This window comes from Schistocerca americana, chromosome X, assembly GCF_021461395.2.
Source record: "Schistocerca americana isolate TAMUIC-IGC-003095 chromosome X, iqSchAmer2.1, whole genome shotgun sequence".
In the NCBI taxonomy this organism is placed as follows: domain Eukaryota; kingdom Metazoa; phylum Arthropoda; class Insecta; order Orthoptera; family Acrididae; genus Schistocerca; species Schistocerca americana.
In genome coordinates, this window is record NC_060130.1 from 755,996,912 (window position 1) to 756,008,974 (window position 12,063).

At 37.2% G+C, this 12,063-nt stretch overlaps 1 protein-coding gene across 1 annotated transcript in view; it reads right to left on the reverse strand.

The window, feature by feature from the left end:
* LOC124555550 (acyl-CoA synthetase short-chain family member 3, mitochondrial) overlaps nucleotides 1–12,063 on the reverse strand; it is a 324,870-nt gene that overhangs the window by 96,997 nt on the left and 215,810 nt on the right. The window contains exon 8 of the mRNA XM_047129506.1: nucleotides 9,394–9,504. Within this exon, the coding sequence (XP_046985462.1) occupies nucleotides 9,394–9,504 (111 nt within the window). The remainder of the gene's footprint in view (nucleotides 1–9,393; nucleotides 9,505–12,063) is intronic.

Consider the following 12,063-nt stretch of genomic DNA (forward strand, 5'->3'; position numbering starts at 1 on the left):
TCTGTGGAACAAACCTCTGCCTTTGTTGACTAACACTCCCAAACTATCGTTCATAATCTCTCACCCTACATTCAACACACTGCTCATTGCCCTCGCCACCTTTCCACAGTTGCTGTCCATTGCAGCCAGACTCCTTGTTGGTCACTGTGGATGTGATGACCTTGGACACCAACAGCCCCCATCCCCATGGCCATGAAGGAATACTACTTTTCTCAACATCCTTCTGATACTGCCTCTTTCCTAATCCTTCTAGCCAACCACAACCTGACCCACAATTATTTCAATTTTGAAGGTCAATTCTATAAACAAGTCCACGGTACTCACATGGTACCATCCTGTCCAGTCAACAACCAAAACCCCGTTCAGGTTCACTGATGACATTTTCATGGTCTGGTCTCATAACAGGGACACCCTTTGGTCTTCCCTCCAGAGCCTCGGCACCCACTCCCAAATAGCTTCACCTGTTCCTTCTCAGCTCAATCAGACAACTTCCTAGATGTTGATCTCCACCTCCCAAATGGCTCCATAAATATGTCTGTTCATAAAAAGTGTGACAACATTCAACATTACCTACATTTTGACAGCTATCACTCATTCCATGTCAGAAAGTCTCTTCTTTAAAGCCTTGCCAACCCTGAATGCTACATCTGCAGTGTCAAGCAGAAGTTTTCAAATTATACTGATACACTTACCGGAGCCTTAATGATCAATCTCCTATCATCATAATCCACAAACAGATCTCCCATACCATCTCCTCCTCAGACATCAGTAATCAACCCCCCCCTCCCCCCCCCCTCCCCCCGCCCCCCGGCAGTCTGGGAAGGTAAAAAAAAGTAGTGTAGTCAGGGCGTTTTTCTTTCAAGAAAATGATTTAAAAGTTGTTATTGCAAGGGTTTTAACGGGGTCAGAACTGTAACTTTTTTATAGCTACTTATAATTTTAGCATTTGTCTTCCAAAATATTAAAAGTACTCCATACCCCCATGTCTAGGCCCTCCCCACCTACAAAATATCATCTGGGTACCCTTGCTCACTAGGCTTTGACTACCTCTCATCGTGTCCTCAGATGAGGGATATTATACCCAAAATCCTACCAACATTGTCTAAAGTAGTGTTCCACTGTCCATCCAACTTACAGAATATCCTTGTCCTCCCTATTCCATTCCTGGGAAAGCAAGAAGCTGGGGGATCTTGCCACACCAACTACCACAGTTAAACATATAACTTCAAGTCATGCAGCCAAAAAGGCAGTTTATTTGAGACAGTTGACATTAGAGTTGTTAAATAATATGCATAACAACCCTGTAATCATTCTGCATGACAACAAGAGTTTTCTTAGACTGTCCCAAAATCCTGTGCTGCATTCTATTCTGAAACATGTTTGTGCTAAGGAACATTTTATTAGACAGTATGTGAAAAAAGTGAGATTGTTGTTAAGTACGTGAAGTTAAAGGAAATGCCTGCTGATATATTAACTAAACCACTTACTAAGACACGACACATTATCTTATTCATAAGTCACCAAACTAAGTGGTGGTGTTGTTACATTAGTAATTTGGCACCAAATTTCATCTTTGGTGTGACTGTCTGCAAGGCAGTGGACTATTTTCATTGTCTGCAAGGCAGTGGACTATTTTTGTTTTGTTGTTATTCCTTTTCCTTCCTGTGTAAATACAAGTGTATTATGTATGCGTGTAATTGTTATTTATCCATCCCACCTTGAGAACCAGCACATTTATATTACCTGAAAACAATTTCTTAATCTAATATTATACCAAAACATGCACTTTAGTGATTAATCAGTGCACAAGAAACATTATGTCAGCCTAATTGCTATTTTTGATAGACACACAAACAAAAGGTACAGGTCTTGGCTAGGTTTTGGAATGCACTTTCTTTTTCTAGCTGTAGGAGACACACACACACACACACACACACACACACACACACACACACACACACACACACACACACACACACACACACATTCGTGCACACACACACAACACACACTGAGCACAATGTAGAGAGAAAGGTGTGTGCATGTGCATGTGAATGAGTGTGTATGCGTTAAGAAGTGCATACTGAAAGCTAGCCAAGCTCCATACCCTTTGTTTGTGTGCCTATCAATGACACACCATCCTTGCCTTTTGGTGGGTCATCTCCTGTATTGCTAAATAGTTCATAATTTTCAACCAGCACTACCCATACATTTTGATTGCCAATTTCTGTAGAGTTTTTGACCTACTGAGTGGACAGTGACCTACTTTCACATGCAGGTTGTTTCTGAAACTCCATTTATCTTTTAGTAGAAGAGTTTATTAGCTTTAAGGAAAGTTATCATAAAGGAAGATAAAATGTGTTCGAGAACACTACATAAAATTCAATTTAGTGACATAAATGCTTAATTCTGCATATCAGTTTTATAGTACCTCTCAAAAATGAAAGTGAGAGGGGTTCATTCAGTCATGACATGTATGTTATTGTTTGAATGTCTATTCTCAACAACAGTAGCAGGCAGAATAAGTCTTAGGTCATACCTAATTTAAAATGCAATAGGAAATTCAGTAGCTTTTGACATTTGCATTTGGGAGGATGATGGTTCAAACCCTTGTCTGGTCATCCTAATATAGGTTTTCTGTGATTCACCTAAATTGCTTCAGGCAAATGCTGGGACAGTTCCTCCAAAAGGGCATGGCTGACTTCCTTCCCCATCCTTCCATAATGCAATGGGGCTGATGACCTTGTTGTCTGGTCCCCTCACCCAACCAACCAACACTTGCATTTATCAATATTAGTTTACTAATTCATCAATTTCATAGACATTAGCTTACTGCTGTGATTCCCCCACTGTACTCATCAAACAAATGATGAGAGCAACTACAACAAGAACTTCATAAACAAAAGAATTCCAAAAGAGAATTTCAGTATCAAATATGTTTTAATCCAGTATTCTTAATTGAACAAATTCTTTGACATTGGTGATGGATTTCAAATAAGAGCACACCTCTTGGAGACCTCTCACAGATCTATAGCAAGGATTTTGCCCTCAGATTCCTAGAAGAACTGTATGCACAGCTTTCATTATATTCATTTTGAGCACATTTAATTGTTTCTGGTTACAGTCTTAAGAGAGTTTCTGAAACTGTTGCACAGCTGTCTTTGCTTCTTTAGCAACTGTCAAATTTTGTTAAATGTATTGTGGATCCATACAATCCCTCATTACCTTGATCAGTACATACTCACATAATATCTATATCTATAGCTTACACTGCAAATCATTCAGTCATGTTGATCATAAACTGACTGTAAGGTCAAGTAAAATAATTTTGTTTATGTAAATAAATGGTAAACCTAAGTTGAATAAAGTAATACTAGAACAATTAGCACAAGACAGAAAAAATTATCAAAATCAGAAAGCGTCCAGCCAGATATTGTTAAGGTTAATTCAGTGTTAGTGTAGGAACTGATAATGAGAATCTGAAGTGAATCAAAGGTTATTACAGTTATAATTAGCTTATTTAGGATATGCATCAGATTCAATTAAAACAAAAAACTAACTGTATGAGTTGTGAACTGTGGTAACAGAATGGATGTTTCTTGACAGGGTCACTAGTAGAAGCAGCAGAGGAGTTTTGTGGAAGAAATGTTGACAGAAAGGAATACAAGGAGATCTCTTGGTGGAAACCTGAAGCTAAAGAAGCAGTTTTGAAGAAGAATTAGGCCTTTGGAGTATGATTTCAACAAAGGAGATCAGAAGATACAGAGAAAAATAATGTGAGAAAGTGGGAGGGACAAAAAGTGGTTGGAGAGAAAAAAGAAATTGGACAAAAAAGTGGGAATGGAATGGAAAGGAGAAAAACCTCAAAGAGGTGTAGAGGACATATTTGATGATTTGCTGAATCTGTAAAGAGCAGCAGAGTAAGACAGAGGTATAGAGCAGATACCCTATGAACTGGAAATAGAAAAAGGTCTGTTGTGGATGCAAGTGGATGAAGCACTAAAGTATATGAAAGGACGAAAGGTGCAACTAAGTGTGGAAATGATCAGAGCAGATGTGAGGACACAGTAGATGCATAGAGCTATATGGAAGAAACTGAGAACTCCAGATGACTGGAAGGTGGGAATAATTGTACCTGTCTTAGAAGAAGGAATTGGAAAAAATGTAAAAAAAAACTATAGAGCCATTACCCTTACATGTGACTACACAAATATTATGAGAAGATTCTGGGGAGACAGAACAGCGCAAAAGCAACTGAGAAAAGAATAGTATGGATTGAGGCCCATGGTAGATTTGGTATTTGCAGTGAACAAGTTGCAGAAACACTGTTACGATTATGGCAGAGATCTACTGCTGGTCTTCCTGTATTTAGAGAAGGGATATGACACTATATCCAGTTTGGAAAGCACTTAGTACAGAGTCTGCTTCTATACCTCTTTCCTTCCAAGGATAAAAGAATTGTTCCAGGGAAGTTAAGCTGTATGAGAGTAGGAAGAGAGAGACAGAGACAGAAGGATGGCTAACACAGAGAAATGATCTGAAACAGAGAGCTGCACTATCTTTATTACTTTTCGTAGTTGTGATGGATGATATAATGGTACAAGTGGCAAGAGAGTTTGGGAACAGGATGACAGCAATGTCTTATGCTGATGATTTGATGGCATGAGAGAAATGAGAGAACAATTAGGATGGAGTACAGAAGCAATTACAAGTTTCTGAAGAAGTTGTTCAGTTGGGGAGGGTCTGAAAACAGTGGGAAGTTTCAAGGAGCATAATAAAAGAAAATGGAAGAAATGACAGAGGAAACTGAATGGGAAAGCCAAGCTTATAGCTTTATCGGAAACGTGAGAGAAATTATATGAAACAAAGAAGTCCCTTAGAGCAGCAAGCAGGTGATATACCAAATGTATTGTAGATCACATCTGTTGTACACTGCAAAATTCAGGTCTTGAAGGAAGGGAAATCATAAGATGCAGGCAAGTGAAATGAAGTTTTTGGGAAGTCAGATAGGTGTAACAAAAATAGAAAAAATGAGAAATGAAAGATTTTGTAAGATATCATATGAGGAACAACTATAAGAGAAGACTGAGGAAAGAAAATTAACATAGTATGGGCATTTAAGGAGAATGGAGGAGACAAGAATGACTAGGAAGATATGAGAGAGGCTGATGAAGGCCAGGAGACCAAGGGACTAAAAGGGTGGAAGTAAGCACCCAGAATAGAGGACAATATTGCTAGAGTGACAACAGAGAGGTGGTGTGAAGACTGGATAAGATGGAGAGGATTCTGTTGCTAGCACACCCTGCTGATTGTGGGAAACTGTATAAAATGATGATGATCATGTTTTGCTGTCACAAAAGTAATTCTTCTTGAACATTTATGGGCAAAAGCAAAGGGAAACTGAAGTCCTATACAAATATATTGAAAATTTTCCTTTTGCACTGTAAAATGAAGTGAATCCAATCAGGTGGTGTCAATTCGACTATTTACTGGTTTTTCCACATTTGGATGACTGAGTGTAGCATTTTAACAATTACATTGCAGCTGAATTCTTGACTAATCTATCAAAAACAAAGACACGTTGGAGCGTGCGCAACTAGCAAATCACATTGTTGGTAGGTGTGTGATTCTTGTGCTACACTTGTGTAGTCAACACAACAGTGTGAGAACTTCTGCTGGTGCCTGTTACTTCTGAAGTGTAACTGGTAAGTTGTAATATTATTGCCTGCATATGAATGTCTTAAGTGATACAGTTTCATTTTTTTGTTCATTCCTAATACTGCTTAGTCACTAAGCAGGCCTAATTACAAAACTGCATTTTTGTGTGGTGAATCCAATCATGTGAGTATACCAAAAGGTTCTGGGACCAACACAGAAATCTAACTACAAACCAGAATTTCTTCTAAATGCAGTGAAAGCTGCAAATCAGGAAAATTAAGCATCCGGAAAGCTTCGGAGCCATACACAGTTCCATATACCACATTAAATGAGGAACTCAAGGAAAGGTACAAACACAAAATAGGCAGTCAACCAGCATTAACCAATAGTGAGGAAAAAACCTTGTTGAAGGATTATTGTGTTGTGTGAAATGGGGGTTTCCTTTGAGGAACAGTGATGTTAGGGACATTGTACATGCTTGTCTCAATTGAGCAGGAAGGATTGAAAAAAGTGTTTGTGACAATAGACCTGGGCATGAGTGGGTAAAATCTTTTCTGAAAAGAAATAAAGAACTAATAATTAGAGTAAGTGAAAATGTGAAGTGGACAAAGGCAGCAGTTACCCGAGAAACAGTGACTTATTATTTTAAAAACCTTGAAGCAACCTTGACTGGTGTCCCTCCCTTCAACACTATAAACTATGATGAGACAAACTTTTGTGACAATCCTTGACAAGTGAAAGTAATAGTGAAGTGAGGCACAAGACATCCTGAAAGGATAGTGGATACTTCCAAGTCAAGTATCAGTGTGATGATAACAGCAACTGCTGACAGCTCAGGCCTTCCACCATATGCAGTTTATAGGCCAAAACACCTCTATGATACTTGGACTGAAGGGGGCATAACTGGTGCAGGTTCCAATAGAAACCAAAATGGTTGGTTTGACCTAACAATGTTTGAATCATGGTTTGTTGAAATTGTCTTGCCTCATGCCTGGCAATTAGATGGACCTAAAGTGATTATAGGTGACAGTTGCTTGAGTCATCTGTCATACAAGGGTTGTTTTTTAAGTAAGGGCCGTTTTTATTTTTAAAAAAAGATACAAATACTTTTGTAAATAAACTTTTATTTTCTGATTCTACACACTTTTACCTATTTTTCTACATAGTTGCCTTGTTTATTTAAGCACTTGTCATACCGTACAACAAAGTTTTTAATTCTCTCTTCAAAGAATTCGGCCGCCTGCTCCGACAGCCAAGAGTTCACAGCCGCTTTCACTTCATCGTCATCATTGAAGTGCTGCCCGCCAAGATGGTGTTTCAGGTACCAGAAAAGGTGAAAATCGCTAGGAGCAAGGTCGGGGCTGTATGGTGCATGGTCCAAAACTTCCCAGCCAAAAGAATCAATCAAATCCCGAGTCTTTTGAGAGGTGTGAGGCCTAGCATTATCATGCAGGAGCAAAACTCCTTTTGTCAGCATGCCACGCCTTTTGTTTTGAATTGCTCTGTGGAGCTTCTTTAGAGTTGCACAGTAGGCATCTGAATTGATTGTTGTTCCTCGTGGCATAAAGTCCACTAGCAAAACACCGCGCCGGTCCCAGAACACAGTTGCCATAATCTTGCGCTTTGACAGCGTCTGTTTGACTTTGACCTTGATGGGTGAGGTTGTGTGTCGCCACTCCATCAATTGTCGCTTGCTTTCGGGAGTGATATGGGATACCCATGTTTCATCTCCAGTGACAATTTGACTCAACATGTCATCCCCTTCTTCCTCGTAACGAATCAAAAAGTCCAATGAAGTGGCAAATCTCTTCCCTTTGTGGTCCTCTGTGAGGAGTCTGGGTACCCACCGAGAACACAGTTTCTTAAAGTTTAGGTTTTCAGACACTATTTTGTACAAAACTGATCTTGAAACTTGTGGAAATTCCAAAGAAAGAGGGCCGGCCTGAGTGTTCTTCATCATGGACGTTTTAACGGCCATTTTTAAACTCTCTAACCCATTGACGCACTTTACCTTCACTCATTGCATTCAAGCCATAAACTTCTGTTAACTGACGATGAATTTCTGCAGCTGATAGGCTTCTTGTGGTCAAAAAACGTATCACTGACTGTATCTCACACGCAGCAGGCGATTCAATAATGGTAAACATTATAAAGTAGCACAGCGATGCATACACGTCAGCTACAGAGCTGCAACTTGCATCAGTGTGAATGAGAAGGATGCCGGCAAGTGGTGCGGTGGCTTGTTGCGGCGTGTGCGCGAACTATGGGACTATATGCGCGAACGGCCCTTACTTAAAAAACAACCTTCGTATAACATGATTAAACTGTGCCAGGAATAGGATATTAAATTTGTGCCTCTACCACCTAATTCTACCCATTGGTGTCAGCCACTTGATGTGGCCTTGATTTAGACCTCTAAAATTTGCTTGGAGAAATGTGCTACACGATTGGAAAAGGAAGAATAGAGGAGTGGTGCAAAAATCTGTATTTCCTAGGTTGTTGAAAAAAACCTTTGAAAATATAGCTATCATGTCCAAACCAAATGTAATATCTAAGTTCAGAAAATCAGGAATTTTTCCTTTCTGTCCCAATAAAGTCATTTCACAGATTTCAGAAGCAAGTGACAACAATGCACATGGAACCAGCTCATAAGAAGTTTCTTGGGCAGCAGCCTTCGAAATGCAATTAAAGCAGGTTTGCTCTAATGAAACAAAAGGAAAGCTACGTCAAGCTAAGCATTTAGCATTAACTCCAGGAAAAGGAATTGTTATCAGCGTCTTCAATGAAAATGATAGTGATGGGGCAGCAAGCAGGGAGTTCATATCCAGAACATCTAACACAGATCTAGAACAGCATGAGTCAAATAAAAATGAAGAAATGCACAAGGAGAAGGATAATGATTGGCATGAATTTAAAGAAAATGGCTTCATCATAGTAAAATTTCCTACGAAAAAAAGGTTCAGGACTTCTATTGGTAAAATTGAAAGGATCTCTAACGACACCTATGAAATGGCATTTCTGAGAAAGAAGTTCTTGATGGTAATGTCTTTTCAGAAATTGATGATGCAACTGAGGTAGAAAGGGCCCAAATTATTAAAAAATTGTTCCAGAACATAGAAGGGAGGTTAATTTATTTTTGGATGGACAGATGATTATGACACTGAGTAAATACTTTTCACATTGATTACAACATACAGTAACTAAAAATTAATATTTGTTTGTCAAATTTCGTGAATTCAAGTGTTTTGATAGCAAAAATCCCAAGTTTAATGTGTTCGTAAAAATTTTTTTAGTCTAGAAATTGTAAAATTTTGTTGCAAATACAGCAATATATTTTAAAAAAATCAAAATAGTGATCAGATTCACTCCATTAGAAGTCTGATTCCATTCCTGCATACAAAACACAATGGTGATCGAATTTGCCCCAACTGAGGAGGTGAGACCTATCAACAATTAACTTAAAATAATAACTGCAATTATAAAATAAAATAACATAATACATGAATATATTGTTATCAAGGTTGTGAAATTAACATACTGAATTTTTATTCTGGTATCACAAAAGTAAATGAACGAAAAAGAAAAAAAAAAAAAAAAAAAAAAACCGCCATTTTTGATCAGATTCACCTCATTTTACGATACTCTCTAATACTAATTAGGTAGCTAGCTATAAATATGACAATCAAGAAACATTTAATTTAACTATATTTAAGGCTGAATTCATTGGAAACTAACGATTCAGTTGAGTATCTCTTTCCATGTTGTATCTCAGGATCAACTCTCCTTATTACACGTAGTGCAGTTGGTGCAGTAAGCAAAGCATTTACTCGATGTTGTTGTATTATCCTGAAAGAAACAAAAAAAGAAGTGTATTAATATTTCTATGATTATGTGTTTTTTTTATGTAACAAGCATTCAGTGCAATACTTTTTGATAACTTTGTTTTCCTTAGTTTCTGCAAAATATTAGCCATGAGACTTAAAACTGAAAATAATATTATTTATTAAAAACAATAGAGGGAAGAGGATAGATCACTTCTCACCATAAAGATGACATGTTGAGTTGCAGACCACAAGTAGTTTTGGCCAAAGCCTTCTTCAGAAAAGAGAATACACACACATTGATTCACACAAGCAAGCACACCTCATACACATATGACTGCCATTTCTGGAAACTCAGACTGGAGTATTGATTAAAGAGAAGAATGTGGGCAATTGTAGTAAGTACACTATGATCTGTTGTTATCATCACAAATAACAGTTTAAAACTATAATGCAGAGAACAATGAAATTATAATGTTACTCAACTGACAACAAAACCACAAGCATATAGCATATACCTGAGAAACAAATAAAATAAAAATGACATGTTCATATGTGTGTTTCCTTGGCTCTGCTGTGTGCTCATTAGCATTTACCAAGCAGTTCATGGTAAATAGTGTAGCATTTTAAGCACAATAAAGATTTGGTCACACATTCTTACATAAATTCAGCAATGGTGGATTCTAAAATCAACAGAAATAATTTTTGAGTAAACTATGGCTTTCAGCTAAATCATTAGATGATGAGCGAGCTTTAAAAATATTTGTTTACCTCTAAAAAGATTAGATGGGTAGATCTCATAACTAATGAGGAGGTTTTGAATAGAATTGGGGAGAAGAGGAGTTTGTGGCACAACTTGACAAGAAGAAGGGACCGGTTGGTAGGACATGTTCTGAGGCATGAAGGCATCACAAATTTAGCATTGGACGGCAGTGTGGAGGGTAAAAATTGTAGAAGGGAGACCAAGAGATGAATACACTAAGCAGATTCAGAAGGATGTAGGTTGCAGTAAGTACTGAGAGATGAAGAAACTTGCACAGGATAGAGTAGCATGGAGAGCTGCATCAAACCAGTCTCAGGACTGAAGACAACAGCAACAACAACCTCTAAAATGCACAAAAGTTCCTGTTTTAAATTCTGTAAGCTATTAATTCAAATATGCAACAGGATTAGCCTGTAGTATGCTTTTAAAAATGATCTAAGGATTTTATTGTTGAACATTCTATTCACATATTAAACGACTTTGTGTCTCAAACTTATCTCTGGTATTACTTATAATAATAAAAATAAATGCTAGTATGTAACTCAAGATTAATACTCTTATGATCTGTGCAGCATGTCTTGCTGAGCGGATGTTAGCATCACTGGCTAGGGTATGACAGATTGCCAATTCAAACTCCATCATCAGCAAATATTTGTTATTTACTATTTATCATTACTGGAACATTCTCAAAACTTATTATGTTTGTAACATTTCCATATTCTACAGTGTTCTATATTTGTAGAAAAAGCAGGACTCTTCACCCAGGTCTACTATAGTTGTACGATGCTGTCTGTAATAAATGTGCTTTCAGTTCTAATTGTAGTGTTTCATTGAGAATCCTGCTTTAATTGTGATTACAATGTGACATTGTTTTGTGGAAATGCTGGGTACTTCAAAAGATTTACGCCACTACAGCTCCAATCAGAAATTGTGCAAGCCATTACTTACATGCATAAGAACATGACAAAAAATGTTGTACAAATAATATTATTATATAATAATAATAATTATTATTATTATTATTACAAAACATCCAACATTCCACATAACGCCTTCACTTTAAGTTTTTTCCCTTCGTTTTTCCTTTCTAGAAATACTTACTCCCAAGCTATGCATAGCACAATACAAACTAACACCTCTTACAAATATTTTTCACGAAAAATAAGAAAAAAAAACCTTCTCATAAGTAGCAGTATATGCTTAAAATGCAACTAATCAATCTACCAATTAAAAGAATTCTGTCATATGTGGTTTATGTGCATGGAAGCTAAGCATTTACCAAAAAAAGCCAATGATGATGGGTGCTAACTGGTGAAGATAGAGCTTCAATAAATTTATATTAAAGATAATTATTTAAGTAAGAAACTTTTCAATATAATATATTTTTAAAATGGATTGAAATGTATTAAATAATTTCTCCTCAGCCCATACATATTCCTAACATCATACAGATAGTCCTGAAAGTTTGTGCTAGTGAATTTTTAAAAGCTGAACAATACTTGTAAAATATAAAATGAAAAATGTGGGTGGCATGTAATAGGTAATCGATGCATGAATAGTTCACCTGCACTATTAACAGTTTTATTGCACTTCAAATGACATGAATTGTTCTGTGATATTTCTTGACAGTTAGCGTCTACACTCCTTACTCTTATCTGTTTGAAGAGATTACAGCAGAGACATATGGTAAATTTCACATTTATTTCAGTTTCTCTACAACTGAGTCAATCAATATATGGCTTCCTCCTTCATATATCACATGAAAAGGCCACTGCTGTAGAAATTAGAGAGCATCTGACTCACACAGAAGCTTAGCAGCAA